The 21,363-nt window shown below is 34.4% G+C and overlaps 4 protein-coding genes across 5 annotated transcripts; 3 read left to right on the top strand and 1 right to left on the bottom strand.

The window, feature by feature from the left end:
* Nucleotides 1–6: 6 nt before the first annotated feature.
* On the top strand, nt 7–2,736 carry LOC111382650 (BEL1-like homeodomain protein 3). The gene is made up of 4 exons (XM_023006679.1): nt 7–959; nt 1,089–1,462; nt 1,546–1,606; nt 1,837–2,736. Exons 1-4 carry the CDS (start codon nt 123–125, stop codon nt 2,503–2,505), a joined length of 1,941 nt encoding a protein of 646 aa, XP_022862447.1. The 5' UTR covers nt 7–122; the 3' UTR covers nt 2,506–2,736.
* A 1,194-nt stretch (nt 2,737–3,930) lies between these two features.
* LOC111382655 (BEL1-like homeodomain protein 11) lies at nt 3,931–6,320 on the top strand. 2 transcript variants are annotated; one of them, XM_023006687.1, is made up of 4 exons: nt 3,931–5,286; nt 5,383–5,747; nt 5,822–5,882; nt 5,982–6,320. In XM_023006687.1, exons 1-4 carry the CDS (start codon nt 4,558–4,560, stop codon nt 6,069–6,071), a joined length of 1,245 nt encoding a protein of 414 aa, XP_022862455.1. In that variant the 5' UTR covers nt 3,931–4,557; the 3' UTR covers nt 6,072–6,320. The 2 variants fall into 2 exon arrangements, with proteins under 2 accessions (XP_022862455.1, XP_022862454.1); XM_023006686.1 differs by having other exon boundaries at nt 5,383–5,882.
* Nucleotides 6,321–9,590: 3,270 nt separating this feature from the next.
* On the top strand, nt 9,591–11,619 carry LOC111382653 (peroxidase 9-like). The gene is made up of 4 exons (XM_023006684.1): nt 9,591–10,214; nt 10,308–10,499; nt 10,724–10,889; nt 11,084–11,619. The coding sequence occupies exons 1-4, from the start codon at nt 9,963–9,965 to the stop codon at nt 11,494–11,496; spliced, it is 1,023 nt and encodes a 340-aa protein (XP_022862452.1). The 5' UTR covers nt 9,591–9,962; the 3' UTR covers nt 11,497–11,619.
* A 3,643-nt stretch (nt 11,620–15,262) lies between these two features.
* LOC111382659 (transmembrane protein 136-like) lies at nt 15,263–16,911 on the bottom strand. Its single transcript, XM_023006690.1, has 5 exons — nt 16,830–16,911; nt 16,091–16,231; nt 15,866–15,985; nt 15,640–15,735; nt 15,263–15,512 (listed from the first exon to the last, which is right to left on the bottom strand). The coding sequence occupies exons 2-5, from the start codon at nt 16,229–16,231 to the stop codon at nt 15,396–15,398; spliced, it is 474 nt and encodes a 157-aa protein (XP_022862458.1). The 5' UTR covers nt 16,830–16,911; the 3' UTR covers nt 15,263–15,395.
* Nucleotides 16,912–21,363: the final 4,452 nt, after the last annotated feature.

Below are 21,363 nucleotides of genomic sequence, written 5' to 3'. Positions count from 1 at the left end.
TTCAAACGAGTGCAGAAAACAAATGGCTTCATTTTGTTCGAGTTTAACTACGGAAGGAGACTGCTAAGCCAGTTTCATATTTTCTTACTCCTTATCAGTCATTCGAGCTTCCTGATGACAAAATGTCTTTAAACCAACCTTCTGTTACTCTAAACTATGCAGCAAACCTATTTTCTGGAAATTCTGTATCGACTAGTGACCATGTTGAAGCTGAAACTATCAGAAACAGAGGCGAGATGGTATTTATTCCTCCATTTGGGGTTCCTGCAAGTATGCAGCAAATAAATAGGCAGTTACATGCGATGCCCGGTTATTCAGATGGTGATACTGTTTTGACCGATTCTCAATTTGTTAAACAACCACTCCACACCTACAGCTCGGAACAAAATCCTCTGTATAATGGATTATCTCTCAGCTTGGGATCTCGAGTACCATCCTTGGTTCAAGGGCCTTCGAATATCAATCAGTACACGGACTCAAGTTTCTCCTCCCCGTTGAGTTTGCATGCTGTTCATTCCCAGGCGCAGGTTTCTCAAGTCAATGGACTAAAGAATGTTGAATATCTGTCATTTGATTTAGCTGGAGAGACTCGGGATACTGTCAATTATGGAGCTGTCAACGGTGTTCAACTTTTGACAAGCCCCAAGGAAATACATTCTATGTCATCTCTATGTGAAGCAACAGGAATTACAAGAACGTTTTGGAACTCAAAGTATCTCAGTGCTGCTCGAGATTTACTCAATGAAGTAGTCAGTGTTCACAGAGCTCTCGAAAAGCCAGAGAAATGCCAGGACTTCAATTCACTTGGTCGAGATGGCTCAATAGGGACGGATGTGAAAGGGGGCTTGATGTCTTCTGAACCTTACGAGTTAACTACCAATGCTTCTTCTGAACTTTCACCTTCTGAAAGACGTGATCTACAAAACAAGTTAACAAAACTATTGTCTATGTTGGATGAGGTGATACCATTTGTACAATTTCTTCAACTAATATTATCGTCTTAGTTCTCCTCTTTTTAGGTCCAAGTCTCATTAATTATACTTGATTTAGAGTTTTCATTTGTTCCTTTTGAACTGTTTGGGCTGTAGGTGGATACAAGATACAAACATTATAACCATCAGATGCAAGTTCTGGTATCATCGTTCGAAATGGTGGTAGGACGTGGTGCTGCCCAACCATACACTACGCTTGCCCGTCGCACAATTTCCCGCCAGTTCCGCTGCTTGCGTGATGCAATCAAGAGGCATATTCAAGTTACTCAAAAAGTGTTGGGGGAGCAAGATGTGACTTCACATGGTCAAGGAGTGTTATCTCGTCTTCGCTTTGTGGATCAGCAACTGAGGCAACAAAAGGCACTTCAGCAGTTTGGTATGACTGGACAATCTTGGAGACCACAAAGAGGCTTGCCTGAAAATGCTGTTTCTGTCCTTCGTTCCTGGCTTTTTGAGCATTTTCTTCACCCGTATGTTATCTACTATCTTCTCATCGACACTGCTGATTACTATAGAACAATGTCCTAACTACTAAGTTTTCATTAATCCACAGTTACCCGAAAGACTCGGAAAAAATCATCCTTGCAAAGCAGACAGGATTGACTAGAAGCCAGGTATATATTCATATGCTTAAACTGTGATGAAGATTGTCAATTCATTTGTTTAAATTCTGATCCTTGATCTTTGATAGATAAAAATATTCTCTCGACTTTATATAGCACGTTTCCATGCAATAGCATAAACACAATCCCTTTAGCTACACTGGTGCCTGGAAATTAATAGTCGTAGTGGAAGCATCATGATTTAATCAGAGTCAAAAGTGATATGTTCACGACTTGATCAGGTTGCGAACTGGTTTATCAATGCACGGGTACGTCTTTGGAAACCCATGATTGAGGAGATGTACAAAGAGGAGTTCGGGGATGCAGAAGCAGAACCTAAGACTTCGCCAGAACATGCAGCAGCAGCACAGGAGAAGTCTTCTTATGATGACAGAGATGAAGAACATCAGGGAAGCTTAATGTCTTCATCGGTGAATGGCAACCACATGGCTCAGTCCAGTGAGTTTATGACAGATGTTATTTCAAGCTCAGAATGGAATGTACATGAAGCAAAATTGAGCTACCAGGCTGGTCCTTATCGAGACAATGAACTTCATTTTGGACGAATTGAATTACATCACAAGAAACTTCTTAATGTGGCTGATAATAGGATTTTCTCCGATGAAACGGTATCACGCGAGAAGACTGGTTGTGGGATTGTTGAAGCTGCTGGTGATAGACATGATGTTTCCACATCGAGTAACGCAATTGGAAATCAAGTGTCACTTGCACTGGGGTTGCAACATTGTGAGAAAAATCCCCAACCAATATCTGGTGGAACGCAACCAAGCGAAGATGGTACTACAGCTTCTTCAATGGGTCTCAACAAATTGGAATACCGTTACATGGACCCCGTAAATCAACAGCACAGGTTTTCCAATCCCCACCTCTTCTCCGATTTTGTGGCATGATAAAAAGGTTACCTGCAACATGAGCACAGGCAGAGATGCTTTGCCCTATTTTATTTTTTGCAAAGGATTTTTTTTTTTCCTTTTTTTGTGTGTGCGCAGAAATAATCAAGACGTCCAGAATTAAGCATGATAGACATGCTCTGATATTCCATTGTATAGTATGTAAAGTTCACGTCACAGTTGTTTGTAAAGGAAATTCCATACAAATTGTAGTTTTCCATTCATTGGATATGATAATGCGTGTATGACTAACATTTTTCTGATAAGTTCACAAAATAAAAGCAATCAGGCACCAAGAGTACTGTTTTGTTATGAAAATATTGAAATCTTGTTATCTATTTTGTACAAAAGTGTTTCGAACTTGCAAATCTGTTCACAAGCTCACTAGGAAATTGTACACGAACCTATTGTATGTTCATATGTTCGGGCCATTGAATGTTTAAATGCAAAATGAATTCCTAAATGACAGGGTGATCTACATTCTCTATGAAAATTTGGTTTTAAATTTAGCAGATAAAGTTATAATCTAAGCTTCCTTCGTTCCATTTTCTTTTGCTACCAAACTGTTTCATATCCTTAATGTTTTCGTCTTGTATGATTCTTGTGGTTGAAAATGAATCTTATCAAGAGATTCTGGATAACCCAGGAAAGCAAAACTTTCCTTTGCCTTTTGCTAGGCTGTTTAGATTGTTCAGTCGCTTTTATCAGTAAATAGCCTTGTAGTTTTATTGACCAACAAATCTACAAAATAAGAAAGTGACCAAGTAATGAAAGGGACAAGTGCGCAAAAATGGTAATCATTACTAGTGTCTTTTGGTCTCTTTCCTATTCTTACATTTCGTTAATCGAAGTTCATTTTTCTGCTCATGGACGTAGGTCGAGTGGAACTACGTTAACTCGTTTTGCTCTCTTTTATGTTGTGCCCAAAACCTTATTTTGGGACTTCCTTACAATAAGTAGTATCAGAGCCAACACATCATCATTAATCTCAACAGCCCACAGCACCATACCATTAGTCTACTGCATGAGGAACTTAATTTTAAACATCACATTCTTGTCTTTGAAAGATTATGCCTGCAATGTCCTTTCAACATCATCCAACAACAGCTAATATGAAAAAGGCTACATATTCCCATATGTTTATGGATTCCCAATCAGACAATCTTAAAACTGAAAGTGTGCAAAAGACACACTACTTTGCCTTGCTTTTTTCTAGATGGCAGAAAACAATTAAACATGTTGGCTTATTTCTACCTTGTGAATAGTAAGAGAGAAGATTGAGCTGAACGTGCTATTTTAGTGGCGCTATTTTAGTGGCCCAAGGAAATGTATAGCGTGCATTAAAGCTGAAATCTTGATGCCTTAGCTCCTTGTTTTGTATTCAGGGAAGAGGGGGTGGAGGGATAGGGTGAGGCTACCATTTGACCATATCATTTCAGCATTTTCACTTGGTTAATTTGATTCTTCAAAGATGTTTAAAAAAATATGTTCATATAGCTTTTATGGCTCTCAGTATGCTGACATTAGGGTACACAATATTAGATTACATCAGAAAAAGAGGAGATACAGAGAAAGAATCTATGCTTTCCTTCTTCAATGAACTATTATCAAATTAAGAGGCATGTTTTCTTCTTATAAGTTGTTTAATTATGTTATTTATTGTCGGGTAATTTACTAGTATTGCGCACCAAATATGCATTTAGGGGTTTGTCATCGATGTCCGCTTCTCTACATACCTCATCTCCTTTACCCTTGGCCTCTGTTTGCATCCATCATTTTCTCAAGAATCCTTTTGCTTTCTGAGATCAATTCAAGATTTTTACCATTCATATGTACTTGCATTTCCGAAATCTTCTGTTTGTAGTATGAGATTGAACTCTTTATTAATGTTAATCTTATTCCATATTTACAATGTAAAATCATTTTCTACCTTGATAGTTTCCTTTGAAAAAATCCATTTAACTCTGCACTCTGTACTTCTGGTTAATTTGATGATCAAGATCCAATCTTTATCAAAAATATTGTCAGTGATTTTATTAGCAATTTGTTAGTATGGTTTCACAAGATTCCCCCTCGATTTCCAATTTAAGTATTCTACACCAATTCATTGTCTCAAACTCCATAGCTAGTCAATATGAGTTTCGAAATCAACATTTTGATCCTTATGCAGAAGATTCTATTGAAAATAGTCCTTACCCACAGTATCTAGGTTTGTTGCCACACACTTATTCTCTGGATGAAAGAATGTCTAGATCTAAAGACCTTGTTCATGCCCATCAACTAACAGATGAAACTCATATCGACCGGGATAGACAACTAATCGATCTCCTTGGAACATCGACTGAGGTTTCTCAGCAAGCCCAGAGGCTATCTCTATCTCTAGGGTCAATGCAATCCAGGCAAAGATCCTTAAATTCATCAAACTTTATTAGTCATGGTTACACGGGACTTGATCGAATGGCTAATGATATTTCTTTCGCTGGAAATGCTTTTTCTCCGGTGAATCAATCTTGTTCAACATTGTATGGAACTGAATCATTTGCTGCTGCAATTGGGAGCTCGAAATATTTGAAACCAGCTCAATCCCTTCTAGAAGAAATGGTTAGTGTTGGGGGAAAGGACATTGATTTGAGCAACCAGAAGTGCATTGAGAAATTATCGCGCGCTTGCAAGAAAGGCTCTTCATTCGCACTCAAAGCTGAGTTTTCAAACAATGAAATGTTGATTGAAAAACATGAAACTTACCTCAACCTTGTAAAGCTTATAGCCTTGCTTGAGGAGGTTGATTCATTACCTTTAAACCTCGGATTACTCTAATTCAACAGCTTTTGTCTCATCCCATCTGCTTATTGTTTTCGACTGATGTATGCTTTTCAGGTGGAAAGACATTACGAGGATTATTATCATCATATGGAGAAAACTGTTTCATCATTTGAGGTTATAGCAGGTTCAGGAGCAGGAAAATGTTACACTGTTCTTGCACTCCGAGCTATGTCCAAACACTTTTGCAGCTTAAGGAATGCAATTTTATTTCAAATTCATGTCATGCGAAAAAAGATCAGGAAAAACATGCCGAGATTTAGCTCGGGTTTGTCTGATCAAGAAGCAAGACATAATCGAATGTCACTTCAACAGCTAGGAATCATCCAAACATCGAGACAAGTTTGCAGACCGATAAGAGGACTACCCGAGACTTCTGTGACAATTTTTCGTGCTTGGCTCTTTGAACACTTCCTTCATCCGTACGTGATCGATTTCCCGCATAACTTCAAGTTTGCTCCTAAACGATGCCTGTTAAAGATATTTTTTTTCTCAGATATCCTAATGACTCAGAAAAGCTTATGTTGGCATCACAAACAGGCTTGTCAAAGAACCAAGTACTTAGTTTTTCTGTTCAAATGAAAATTATGCTATAAATGATTTCCATTGGTTTCGACTATTCTTATTTTTAAGCATGTGTTTAACGATTGTTTCAGGTTTCTAACTGGTTCATAAATGCTCGAGTTCGACTATGGAAGCCTATGATTGAAGAAATGTACAAAGAAGAATTTGCAGTCTTCAACTGAATCAGAGCAAGTATTGACAAGTAGTTCCATAACAAGGGAAGGAGTAGGGGATTCTGCAGAGGTCTAAAAGGTGTAGATAATTTCATATATAGATGTCAACCCCTCCCCCACCATCTCCAAGATGATATCAATTTTTTCTCTTTAAGAGATTCTTCTTCCTCCTTAGCTAAATGAACTACATGATTATGTTGGTTGAGAAGCCAAGAGTTATGATTTGATCCTCGATTCCAACTACAAAATCACATTTTAACTTGGTACGAAAATTATTTCTTTTAATTTTGATAGAAACTTATCCGTTATATGAATCACATAATTTATAGATATTTAGAATAATCAATATTTGAGTCGATAGCTATAGAAAGCATGAAAATAAATAAACAAGAATAAAAATTAACAATTTTGATTTTTCTTGAAAGCAGAAGAAGAATTGGACTATACCAAAACCAATTGATTCCGTTTCAATTCAGATTTATCATTTTGTACATGCCTACTCCTAAAGTAACACATGGTTTCGTATTGCTAAAAGAGATTGTTTACAAGTAGGGTTAGTGTTGGAGATCCTACTGTGATTGAGGATATCACTCCTCAATCAAATTCTTCCCATAGCATGCCAAAGGCAGTCACGTAATCATAGGAGATTTATTTGTATAGTTTCCATTTCATTGTTCAATCATTGTTTGTATTCCATTTCCACAATCTGTAAAAATCTGTATATAAAGCAATGCAAGCTACCACTGAGTGCAAGTTGGATTTTAATCATTCTTACTTAAAACTTCAAATTATGAAAAAGGTGTTGAGGTGTTGCAAATCCAGCGGGACATAAAAATATTCTAAAAAATTAAGCACAATAATTATTATCTTCCAATTAAACTCGTGTAACCCACAAATATATAATAAAAAAATAAATTACTTCTTTACTAGTAAACAAAGTATTATAAGTTCCTCGTTCAAAGGAGTAGAAAAAAGTATTTTGCCATTTGTACACACTTGTTGACACATTGTCAAAAAATCATTGGCTGAAAAAACTTTTTTTTTTTTAAAAAAAAAACTGTCAAACGAGATAATATTGTGTGGCATTATATAAACAAGGGTGTTAACCAAAATGTACACCAAACATGACTCTAGAACAAATCCTTCAATGTTGATCAATATTCTTATCATTTATTCATTAACACGTCCTCACAAAACATGCCAAATTTCGAATTTTTATGCTCGCTTGAATCTTAATTGAATCAAATTGTTCGTTTGAGCTTAATAAGCTTTGATATCATATTAAAATTTCTGATTTAATAGTAAAAGATCGACATTGTCCGAAGGAATAGCTCAACTTCTTATATGTTGGTTAACAACATCTTCAACAGGCTCTTCATTAGTCCTTTCTTCTTTTCTTCCCCCCCCCCCCCCCCCCCCCCCCCCCCCCTCAAAGAATTGTGAATAATGCATTTACCATTTTATAAGGTCAAAATTCTTTTTGGGGCATCCGCCCTCCAAATGTAGAGAGTCAAATTTAGTCTCTATCCATGCTTCATTTATTATGCACAATTTTCTACTCATTTCTTTGACTTTTTTTATTAGAAGAAAAAAATACTTCTTTAATTCCTACATCAGGTCCATTTATCCATTTGTTGAAGGATGGACAATATTTGCTCATGGGAAAACAAAATAATGAATGAAGATAAAAGTTTTTATTAGAGTTACTTAAAAAGTTTGGCTCTTTATTTTGAAAAAATTCCTTAAAATATTCATTATATGGTAGAAGATTTTCTCTAAAATAAATAACACTATTGGATATGCTCTAATATTCTTATCTTTACTCAACGTAGAATTTATCCGTTAACTCTTGAGTTCCATCTTAAAAGACAAACATATTTAAGAGGAGTAGTCTAAACCTTTGATTATAGTAGACTCCGTTAGCATATCAAGACTTCTAGTTTCATCTTAAAAGATCAACAAGAACCCAAACCCTTGAATGTAGGTTAATATTCTTTGTTTTATTTGACGTGAAATTTATCCCTTAAAAAATCTGAAAGACTCTTAGTCACACATCTTTGATCCACGATCAAAAAAAGCACCATACCATCACAGCCCCTGAATTCATCTTGTATAACTGCATGACTGATATTGAGCCCTTTTTGGATATCATTTTTCACCACATCATCTTTAACGCATTTTCAAAAGAAAGAAAAATCATTTTTCCATACTTTCTCATAACTTTTCTTAAATTTTAGTTGCACATTTACCAGAATATACATTTTCCACAGAATCACTTCTCAAAAGGTAAAGCTCTAGGTAAAGTAACTGAAATCCCATTCTCGTTACAAAGGCAAAACAATTTCCATGTTTAGGCGACATAGCATTTTTATTTGCACATACTTGAAAATTTCTTTTTCTTGATTATTTCCTAAACATTAGTAACACATAAGTATTGCAGCAATATTGGTTGAAGAACAACAGTAGGATGGCATATTTAAGTTTGGTTGATGCTGCTTATACACTTTTGGTGTACATAATGATTTACACCCTCCTCATATGAAGAATGACCCACATATAATTTATTGTATGTGGACCCCATATGTGAGAGGGTGTATACCTTTCTGTATGCTAAAAGTAAACAAGTAGAACAATCTTTTAAGATGGGTTTACGTCTCAAACAGTTTTAACAACTATGTTTATTTTTTTCGTATATTGAGGGAGGGGATGGGGATATTTAGGCCCCTTTTTGTCATCCCTTACTTTAAATTTTTTCCCATTATTTTTTATATAGTACTCATTTTCATTAAAATAATATTAAATGCAAAAAAAAAAAAAAAAACTTCCTTCTTTTTAACTACACATTCTCTATCATTCACTACTATTTTTCCATAATACATTTTTTCAAATTAAAGGGGCTCAAACTGGGGCCTTAAGTCTCTTTCCTAGCAGACAGGAGGAATACCTTCTGGAGAATCGGAGCAATAGTATTTTCAACATCATACAAGACTTATGACATTGGAACAACTTGGTCGACCACCCAAAAATGGCTGCACCAATCCGATCAATCCTGGCGTAGGAGGGTGGTTTAATTTCCGTTATCATCATTTACAAATATGGTTTCTTCTGTAGAACTTAAACGAAATTACTTCAAAAAGAATGTACCGCATTAACACTGATTAGTCTTCACCATTTATTAAAAGACTGAAGAAACAAGAAAATGATCTTAAAGAATGAGATAAAACTGTCGACTACTACAAAGATAGTTCAATGATACTTACGCACTCATGGATTAATATAGGAGACAAAGATTTTTTTTTAATTTTTAGTTTGGTCGTCCAGTACGATTCTACACTAGGCAAGGTCGACCACCCATACTGGTCCGGCATAAATTCAATAGTAAAACTGATCTCCCGATTGATAAATAAGGGAATTGTTGTTCAACCACGGGACAACATGTTAATCTTGGAACATTTTGTAGCCCCGTAAATAGAGCATTCTTTGTCTGTTGCAGTCCATTTATTTGGGCAATAAATGTAAGAAAAACAAAAGCAAATTGCTAACTGAGGTAAAAGTCCATAGACTGATCAAGAATGTGACAAATAGGGATATCTATATGTGTTCGTGGAGCAGGTGAAACTAAAACCAGAAACACTGTCACAAATTTCAAATTCCTCCTCCATCTCCATCATCCATTTCCATTAAGGAGTAGATACTACAAGTTGAAGGGGTCAGTTTTAGCCATAAGAGGCATATAGTGAAAGTAGGGGGATTTGGTAGAAGAGCAGTTGATATAATTGCATGATCTATCTTTTTCTCTCCATGTATAAAGATATGTGTATATATAGAGGAATTGCTTCAAAGGAATATCGCAAAGCAATCTCCCGAAGAAGAGAGTTTTAGTACCTTTTGCAGTTGTTAATGGCTTCAATCAAGGTGCTTTTCAGTCTCATAGCATTTCCTTTTCTGTCTTGCTCTCTGCTAGAAGCTTTTCCGGGTTCTGGATATGGTCGAGGTGGAGGCAGCTACTTGGGGCTTACCCCGGAATTCTACGATTATTCATGCCCACAAGCTAATGAGATTATAATGTCTGTATTAGAAAAGGCCATTTCAGAAAATCCCAGAATGGCTGCCTCTTTGCTGAGACTCCACTTTCATGACTGCTTTGTGCAGGTAACTTGATTAAAATTTCATATACATAAACTAATTATTTTAGTAGCACTGAAGTATTTACTTTCATATTACTAATTCAGAATATGTTTATAGGGCTGTGATGCATCGATCCTACTAGATGATAGTGACGCAATAGTTAGTGAAAAGAATTCTGGACCAAACAAGAATTCCATAAGGGGATTTGAAGTGATTGATGAGATCAAGGCCAAACTGGAAGCAGTATGCCCTCACACAGTTTCATGTGCAGACGTTCTGGCCCTTGCTGCTCGGGATTCCATCGTATTAGTAAGAAATTTTAAATTAACCTTCTGGTTTATTCAAAAAAAATAAGAGCCATATACTGCTTTTTACTGAGAAGAAGTAAAACAGTATTCCCTTTGATCTTTTAAAACTGCATGAAGAAATTAATCAAAACATATTCAAGTGTACCTTCCGCGCCTTAATTAGGACAAGATCAAAATTCAAATGATTTTTACATGAAACTTATGGTAATGATGATCATGATACAGAGTGGTGGACCGCATTGGGAAGTGCCATTAGGAAGAAGAGACTCAAAAACAGCAAGTCTCAGTCGATCAAACACTGATATTCCTGCTCCAAATTCCACCATCCAAACCCTCGTAACACAGTTCAAGCGCCAAGGTTTGGGCGTCGAAGATCTTGTCGCTCTTTCGGGTAAAACTATTCTACAAGAATGGATTTACTCATATATTACTACGTCCCAGTTAACACATTTACTAAATAATCAAAAAAATATCCACTATTTGGGTAGTATGAGAAGAAGCAAAAAGATGAAAAAAAACCTGTGCATATGTATGATGTGCTTATAACTTGTTTGTTTAATAATTCTCTCTCATGTTAAATTGCAGGAGGCCATACAATTGGGGTGGCAAGATGTGTGACATTCAGACAAAGGCTATACAATCAAAACGGGAACAACCAACCAGATACCACTTTAGAGAAAACCTACTACAACGGCTTACAAAAAATCTGCCCTAAAGTTGGTGGAGATAATAACATTTCACCACTGGATTTTGCATCCCCTGTTAAATTTGATAACACATACTTCAAGCTCATATTATGGGGCAAAGGGCTTCTCAATTCCGATGAAGTTCTGCTGACTGGAAACATGCACCAAACCATGGAGTTAGTTAAAAGCTATGCAGAAGATGAGGCTCTTTTCTTCCCCAAATTTGTAAAATCCATGGTCAAAATGGGGAACATTAGTCCTCTTACTGGTTCAAAAGGTGAAATAAGGAAGAATTGTCACCTACTGAACTGAAAATTTATTCAGCATCTTTAGATGAAGTATGTTATATGACTTATTGTATGGTTTCAGTTTTCTTTCTGCAAGTAAATTTTTGTATTTAAGTTGGTAATGAATCAATCAAACATTTGGAAGTTACCCTCTTGTTTGTAATCTAGATGCCGTTGGCAATTATCTTTGCTGATCTCTATGGACATCCAATTTCAAAGGCAGTTGAAAAGTTTTTTAACTTTCTGTTAGGATGGTTGTTTCAACCAATATACTTTCAAAACTGGAAGTCAAGACTTAGTCCCCAGTTAGTGAGTGGTTTTGAGTTCTAATTTTGAAAATACAACAACAAACTATGCAATAATCCCAATAAATTTGGTGTTTGCTCTCAAAATTTCGATCAAGCTCAAAAAAATTCTTGTCTTTAGATGTTCCTCAATTACAGCTCAAGATTTAGCACAATGTCCCAGGTAGCCAGGGGGATCACGTGCTGTGAATTGAGTTTACACATCGTCCTCCTTGCTTATTTCTTCAACCCCATCCCCCATAATGGCTGGCATCAACTAGATTCTCTTCTACAAAGAGCCATCACCACCTTTCCCACTTCCAAAAATCCCACTCCAATGCCTTTCATCATGGAAACCACCCCCCATAATCTGCAATGCAATTTCCTTCGGGGTAAAAATATTTACATATAAAATGAATCTCTGACTTCCACCATCAGCAGATGCTGTAGGTATTACCACCACACCCATAAAGTTAACTCTAAACCATCTTCACAACCTTCCATCGTTCATCACTGCCAACATCAACCCCTTCCAGTCCTCAACAGTCACCTTCCAGCACTCCTTTCCAATCTCATAATTACACAAGTACCAAACACAAATCCACTCCTCTATTACGTCAATTCCCAATCCACCACCTCCAGGCTCCAACCCGTTCAAATCCCCCATGTCCACTACTAGCACTTCCAATGAAACCATAACCCATCCATCAGCTAAGTCCTATTGCACTAGCAACAATGGTGCTGAAAATTGTCATGTTGAAGCAACAGGAATCATAGGTAACTAGTCAAGATGATAAATAATGAAATATCTATTATTGTTCATTAATTTCATTATATCCGTAATTTATTATTTTTAAATGTTCTATATATTTTTTATTTCTTATATGGATTATACCAACAGATCTAAAATGGTGAATATCGAATTAGATTTTGAATAAAAACTTCAGATATGACAACACAAACTAATTTAATCAAAAGCCAAAGCACCTTGTTATTGTCTGGTAATTTCTTCACATTGTTGTTTCTAGCAATGCATTGCATTGAATTTGTCTCATCCCACGTTTATCAAAAGCAAATCCAAGATGTTTATATACATTTAGATGAGAATGTTAAGGTAGATAGGTCTTAAGGTGAGAAAAGAGATTAAGAAGTGCATATATTCATGAGTTGGTTAAGGTGAGGTTAAATTTTGGGAGAATCTTTCGAGACTGTTAAGACATCTGAGCAAATATGGTTGGTTAGATGCATAATAGTAAACTTAGAGGAAGAGCGTAACAAAAAGGAGAGGAGAGTTGGTTACCAGTACAGTGAACCAGTCAATTGAGTTACATTCATTTTTTGTTTTTTCAAAAATATACAAGGAGAGAACTCTACATTTACACCAAATCAGATCCTGAAAATCAGGAATTATTTGTGAATACTAACATACCGGTATCCAAGAATTCATATTTATCCATCAATCAGTATATTCAATCCCACAACCAAATCAAATTTCATTTCTGCTAATGTTTTTCTATTTACATAAGGCTTTGATCCTAAGATGCCCACAAAATTATACTTTAACTAAGAAAAACTGTGGCATTAGTTTCAATGTTCTACTCAATGAGTCACTACAGGCCATATTACTAATCTGTACATACACAGAGGCTAAAACACGCAATAGTTTTTAGGACACAATCTTCAAAAGCAATTTTAAGGAACCGAAATTATGAACAAGGTTTATAAATCTGGTGTTCTCACCGGAATAGGGATTCCAGATTCCTGCAATTAGGTTAATGCTAACGTGAGCCATCATCCCACCTCCACATCCTTGTCCCCCCATACTGTATTCACTGTGATAATTATATCAAATTCACCAAGCAAAGGAAATTGGTTGAACAATAAAACCCATGATATCAAATATTGGAAGAAAAATAAAATTGAATTGAGCAATAAATATTTTCTTAGCAAAAAGTAAGATTTTCATTAGAATAAAACAATGGGAACGAATTCAACGCTCAGCAGCTCGAAAAAGAAACCCTAATCGAAGGAAACCACTGAAAATTGCCAAAAACAAAATTTCCGGCATGACTGAAAGAAAAAAAATTTGGACCATTTCTCGATTTGTGCGTGTCATCCTTGCGCAGGGGCCATGCTAATCTTCTCTGTATCGTTCCAATTTTATCGGATGTCCCCGAAGGGACGATATAGGTTTTGCTCGCATCGCAATATAAAATGAAAGTTATTACTGTGTTTAGTCGATGTGGGACTAGAGTAGTTGGGATTTAGTTCGCACAGTGTAAGTTTGAACTTTGGGTCTGGCTTAGGTTTTAAGCTAGATCTTCGGGCTGGCCCATTCATAAAAAAAATTGTATTGCAATCCATTAGGTGGAGGCCCACGTATATTTATATTAATTTTTTAAAGAATAAGAACATCAAAATTTGAATTTCTCGACCACTGAATTTAAATATTAATAATTTGATTTCTCGATACACCTTTCCTACTCTAAAGAACTTCGAAGACTCGAGGGTGCACGTGAAGAGTTAGCAATGGAAAATGATGTTGAGATTAGACGAGACTGAATGAAATTTGAAGTAGAAGAGTACTCATGTCATTATGTGTAAAAAAAATAAAAAATAAAAAAATACACCGATACAATGTTTCGCAACGAAGTGAGACAAGAACCTTTGGAGAATGATTTTATAAAAAATATAATTTTTTTTAAGACAAATATAAATATATTATTAATATTATATTATTTAATCTTCAATTAAAAAAAAAATTTATCAAGTCAGACTTATTGTGTAATTTGAAAAGTTAAGAAATCTGAAAAAAAAAATAATAATAGCATACAAATTAAACTAATAAAATAACTGACCTTATTGTTGAACTATTCTCTGTCTTCTTGGTTTTTTGTGGCTGTTTTTTCATAAAAAAAGATTACTTATAAACTTTTTAATTGATTAAAGTTGAAAATAAAAACTTAATAATTTTAATCGTACGGTAAAAATACTTTAAGAATGAGATAAGTAATTTTTTACTCGAAATTGAAAAAAGTAACATGGTCAAGCATTTATTATTATTATTATTTTCTTTTTTAAGTGTCATATGGAGTTTTTTGTATCAATTGAGTGTTATGTCAACCTTGTCATTGTCCAATAATATAATGGATTTTGCCCCCCGGGGTATAGTCCAGTGGTACAAAGAACAGGAGTGGAGTTATCTCACGCGTCACAGTGCAAAGGCTTAATAGGTAATTTAGATTGAATTTAATAGTACTTCAAATAGAGTTTTAATTTAAGAAAATATTGATACTCTCTAAAACAGTTGAGTCAAGCGCACCTAATTAATTTGGAAAAATCTAGTTCAGAGGATTACGTGGCATCAAATCATATTTATTCAAAGAAAAGTGCCAATTTGATTAAGTTTCATTAAATCCCAATAATGTTGGTGTTCAATAATTTATTTTTTTCAACTTTGCGTGCAAATTGCAATTTTCCTTTGCAGATAATAGTTGACTTATTAATAAAGAACAATAACAAAATTTAAATTAGTACTCTAATAGGTCTTGACTTTTTAAACAATTTCAATAAATAAACATATTTCTACTCTAAAAACTTAAAAACGAAATCAATAACTTCAAACAAGTTGAGCACAGCACTATTGTCTTGCGACAACTTTATTTGATGAGGCCCTCCGAGACAATTTGTACATCACCATCCTCGCAATCTTGTAGAACCAGAAAGCACTCACAAGCTGAAGTCCCACGGCCATTGCCTGCAAAAACGAAAATAAACAAAAACCGAATTGATTATCTTCATGCATATAAGAATAGTAGATTAGTTCCTTTTTTGGCATTCGATCTGTAAAATGATAAATATGTCTCTTTGAGTTGGTGGATTGCCTTAATGAGAAGTGGGTTGTTAGCCGATAGAGTCACATGAGTGAGATAAGGTCCCCCAACCATTCTTGCAAATGTGAAAATGACCGCAAACATAATCTGCAAAAATTAACAATGCCAATTAACATAATTCTTGATTCTAAGATCCAGAATCTGTCAAGTTTTAACTCAAAACTGTGCCGAACTGGTTAGTTCGATCTAGTTCTAGTATTGTTCGTTAGGGACTAACATCGGCAGCCAAATTAAGGTCAGTGTTGTTGTATCCCAACTCTTTGAGAAGTTCCCTTGAGTGAAGGAATGGACTGGAAATTTCTGTAATCCACAATGCTGCAACCATTTCTGATCCACACTAAACCAAGAAAAATATTGCCTAAATTTAGCAGTCTTTACAAGAAATAATCAAGATTTTACTATATGGAAAAATTATAAAACGAAAGAAAAAAAAGAACATTACCCTTTGATAGGCAAGGCCAGCCACAAGTCCAACAATACTTACAAGATGATGAATTGTATTGTCAAGCTTCACACGTTTGTCAAAAAGACAGCATACTAAATCATAGATTAGATAAGCAACTGTCACTGCCAGGGTTTGCATCTGTTTCATGTCCAATAAAATCAATATTACGACAGGATTGTCTATTTTTTCACGAAGTAATTTTACTTTCCAATCACTCCCAAAATGCTTGAGAAGTTACTTTAAGTGTTATTGCAACATACATAACAAAAAATAGTGCAAATGTCGTGACATTATTTGAAAAATTAATTTGGTACATATTTGAGTGCTTTTGTTGAAGACAAAATTTGAATAACCATCTCCGTCGCCTATAGGGAAAAAAAATGTCTTGTATCGTGGTTTTTCAGTGGGGAACGGGGATGACCATTCTACCAGTGGTTCATTTTTCCTTTGTGTTATCAAGGACACAAAACGTATGTTCAAGTCTTTCTGTCACCCGTGAGAAGGTTTGAATGGGTCTGCACGTGAGAGGGCGTGCACGACCCCTGAAAATCACTCCGAAAATGAAATTTCTTTTCATGGTGAATCAGCTCATAAAATGGTGTGGTAGCTCCTGAACTCTAGCTATGAAAAACTGATTCTGGTCTCAATCTACAATTTCAATTGAACCAAGAACCAACGAAAAGTCCAACACAGAATCCAGAAGTTAGAAACTTAATAACAGGGATAAGATTAATACCTGGTGAGGAGAAGACTTGGAAGCCAAAGGGCATACTGGGCAGCTCCAATCTTGAACAGAAAGAGAAGCCAAAGTTACTGCTAAAGAANTCCATGAGATTACACCAAATACGATCAATTGTATGATATAATCTTCCATATCTATTTTCCTTTCTCCCCAAGTTGAAAGAAAAACACGAATAGATAATGGATCAAGTGTTCTAAACTTCTCAAAATAGAGCTTCTTGCTGTGAAAACTGGATCAGCTATTCAAGTATCCGGTTCACAGTATTCAACAGTGTAATGAATAAAAGTTCAACTCTTGCCATGTTAGATGTACTATTTAATGCTTAATTATTAATGTTGGTGGAGTAGGTTGATGGCTTCGTCCGCCAAACTTCAACCTACAAACCCTGTTTGGCAACTTAATCTGTTTGATCAAATGGGATTAAGTTTAAGTTTAAAGTTTTGGCCAATGACAGAGAGAGGATCTAGAACCAAATAATACAGAAATAAGCTTTTTACACACTCAAATACGTTTCTAGTAAATTATGTAATAAAGGCAATCTTGGCCAGTTCATGATTGTGAGTTGAGAGAAAGATTATTATCTGATTTCACGACTGAGGGGTCAGCCATCTTTAATGCTGTGCGTTGGCATTAAAAGAGGTAGCTAGGAATATTAGAGTACGTTTGATTTGCCGTTTTGATATCATTTTTAGTTTTTAGTTTTTTAAGATACTCAAAATGTGTTTGGTATGTTATTTTAAAAAATGTACTTTTGAAAACAAGGAAAATTTTACAATATAAAACTCAAAAAGACTTTTTGACATCCCAAAAAACTCAAAACAAAAAACATAAACTTAAAATTTTCGTAAATTAAAATAATTAATAAAAACAAACCCAAATACAAATACATATCTCTCAAACTCTCTCTCGTCCCAACCTCCTTCAAGAAGCCTAGTGGAAAAACTCTCTCTGGTGTTACGATGTTATCTCTCGATCTTACAATGATTCCTTTTTCTTTTTCTTTTTCTTTTTTTATCAACTTTAAATTTTATATTTTTTATCATATATTAGCATAAAATTGATATGTTTTATTAAATAATCAAATTAATTGAAAGAAAAATGTCATAAAACTATTTCTATAATTTTTAAACCAGCATTTTCTAATTTTCTGTTTTAAGAAACAGTGTTTTAGAATAACAAACTAAGGCCCTGTTTGAGCCGCATTCTTTCAAAAAAAATATTCTTAAAAAGTAATTTGACATTATTTCAACCACGCATTCTTCAACAAAATGATATTATAAATAAATCCAAAACTTTTACTTCTTTTTTAACCACACATTTTTCATCAATCTATTATTTCAAAATACATTCTTTCAAAATAACGTGACTCACACACACACACACACTAAACGTGTTTTTTACAATCTTAAAATAATTCCTCAAAACAAAAAACAGAAAATAAATTCAAAACTAAAAATAGAAAACAAAAACGCAAACCAAACGTACCCTTAAAATCTCTTTTCCCATTTTGTGTTGTAAAATTGATTCAAAAGTCCAATACTTCACTCTTCACGTTTGATTAAAAAAATAAATCCTTATTTTAGATCTTATAATATTATATTTGGAAGAAAGTATGTTTCGTTCACGAATATGGTTTCTTGAGGCGGATAGAGAACCATTGATAACAACTATAGCAAAAAGAACTTAAGATATATAGATATATAGTAGGAATAATTTTATATCGTTTGATATATTGTATTGAATTGGTGGGAAAAGATTAGAGGGATGGGATTATGAACACTACCCAAAAAAGAAAATATATTTTTCCAGCGAGAAGGTTATTTTTTGGTAGTTAAAAATCTTTACCGGCCAAATAATTGTGGTCGCTAATGTTGAAAATTTGTTGATTTGTGTGTAGATAAATTTATCAATTAGCCCAATCAATTAAATGATATAAACATAATTCAATAATAATATAGAATAAGAAGAGTGTTAGAAAAGCAAGCCTTATGAGTCACGTCGAAAACGCTATCCTAAAGTCGTGTTACCTGCCCTTCGTGCGGGTTCTTTCAACACTACACGACTCCAAAATAAAACTCATGTGGTTCTCCTGCTATGAGCACGATCATAGGGAAATAATTGAACGAGTCTTTCATCGAGTTGCCAAAATAATATATTATAAAATTGTAGAGAATATTTTTGGATTTAATCATCTCAAATTGTGTTTTCTAACTGTATCTCAAGATTGTGATTTTCATGGTGTCCTTCCTTTTTATAGTGTACAATTTAAACCCCTACACTCACGAAAATTAATCAATTCATGACCTCCATTCAAATATTTAATTGTGTGTTATATTATAAATTAAGATTTTAATTAAACAAAAACTGAAAATTAAAATATAATAATTTTGAAAGTTAAAACGAAGGATTTAAGAGACGAGTACACTGTGGTCGTTAAATATATATAACTTACAGTGACCAAAATTTGGTTGCTAAAGAGTTCAATCATGGTGTTTGTAAAAGTGAAAAATTGAAAATTGGTGGATTCACCGTCGTTAACTTCTTTTGAAACTAATCATCTAATTGCTAAATATATAACACCCAACGACCAAAATGTTTTGTGGACGTCATTAGCAACCATTTTGACAAATGACAATGGTTTAAAATTTGTTAATTTACACCCTTTTGCAACCAAACTTTGGTCGATTAACATTGATATCAATCGTTTATCAGCCAATATTTGTTTGTTCCCGCTAATATTTTGTCTAATATTTCTATTTTCAAGATCATATATACAGCAACCACATGGTTGGTAGCTAAAACAGCCCAAAAAATGCCGCGAGACTCATCCAGCCAACAGTTTGCATTTCACTAATCTAGCATTGTCTTACATAGCTCAGACCAATGGCGATGTGTGGCCACAACAATAAGGCTAACCCACTCAAGCAGCATAACCAGAAAAGCTTCTGAGAGCTGGGAGCAATGCGAGCGAGACTTCTCCTATCATCAAGCACATTAGCATTTTTCGAAGTGTCTGTATCCTCTTTGTTGGCCTTTCCTTTCTGATCGATCTGTAGCTCGATAGATGTTTTGAGATCTGAGTTCTTCCGTCTTCGAATGATTGGGGCAGAAGACAGGTGGGGACAAGCATGAAGAGGGTATGACCACTGCTAATTTATCAGTAGGATCAAACGAACCTTTCTCATGGTCAAATGAAAACAAAAGATTGTTAGAAAGTCGATTCGTGGGTAAATTTTTTTGCGAAGTGCGAGTAATTGAGGTCATTGGGAATAGGCTATAAGTCGAGCCTCAACGAGGAACATGTTCTGCAAAAGATGGATAAATTTCAAATTTACATCTTGTTGGTTATAAATTGTTAAGATACTCTATAGAAAAGAAGTCAGTTTGACCATACCTTTATGAACAAATATCATAGATCACACCATACAGTGAGGTAGGTCACCGATAACAGGTCACGAATGAAACTAATTACATTGCTTTAATTGATTATCACCGATAGAGAAGTATTTATTCTTTCTTCAATTTTTTATAGTTTTATTTAAATATTTCGTCGATAATACAAGATTTTTTTCATGCACAAATATTTCAAATCTTCTTTTTATTCAGGACAAAAGTTTTCTTCATTATTGTTTTTTATATCTAAACAACTTTATTTATGGACCATTTTTCCGGCAAATCAAATTAATTAAACTATTTAGTTTTTATTAGTAACAGACAATTCGTTCGTAATATGTTTTTAATTGTTTTTTAGCTACTACTAAAAAAAATAAAGGTAACATTTTTTATTAATTTATTTAATGAAGAAAATTCCATTCGTAAACTAAGTTTACTGAGATAATATATTCTTAAATCGACAGTGACGAAGAACTCTATAATTAATGTTAAACTATTACTTTTAATGTTATTTTATTATGTAGGAACATTTTCATTGCTAATATTTTATAATATTACTTATTAGGTTTGAATTTTCGTAAACTAATCTTATCAAGATAAGTTTTTTTAATTATCAAGGAGGAAAAAATTGACTCGCGTATTCTGTCGAATTTTTTATTTTTTGAAATGGAATTTCTTAAAATTTAGAGTTTTATCTAAACGTGGAGCCTTAGACCTTCACTCGTTTAGAGTTAATTATATAATTAAGATGAGTCAATTAAATTAAACTTTAATTACATTGACGTTTAAAATGGAAATGAATAGAATTATTAAATTCAATTCTGGTAGCCATCTTTGACTTGTTATTTTGAGTTTGTCGTTTAACAATATTTATCAACCCGAAATACGTGTTGCGATGTTTGCCAATAATACTTTGAAAAAGTACTCATAGTCTCCACAGATGAGAGAAGAACATAGCGTGAAAATAAGTCGAAAAGGGTAATGTCATAATATGAATTAAAAGATTAAAAATAGATTATTAAATTCAATTCTAACAGTCGTTTTGACAAATTTTCAACTAAAAAGACGCATTGAGAGCTTATCATGCATACTTCGAAGAGTACTAATACCCAACATTAACGAGTAAAGAGCATAA

The sequence above is a fragment of the Olea europaea genome, unplaced genomic scaffold, assembly GCF_002742605.1.
Source record: "Olea europaea var. sylvestris unplaced genomic scaffold, O_europaea_v1 scaffold2544, whole genome shotgun sequence".
Classification (NCBI taxonomy): Eukaryota; Viridiplantae; Streptophyta; class Magnoliopsida; order Lamiales; family Oleaceae; genus Olea; species Olea europaea.
The sequence above is the reverse complement of the archived record's forward strand: the minus strand, read 5'-3'. Positions and strand labels throughout refer to the sequence as shown.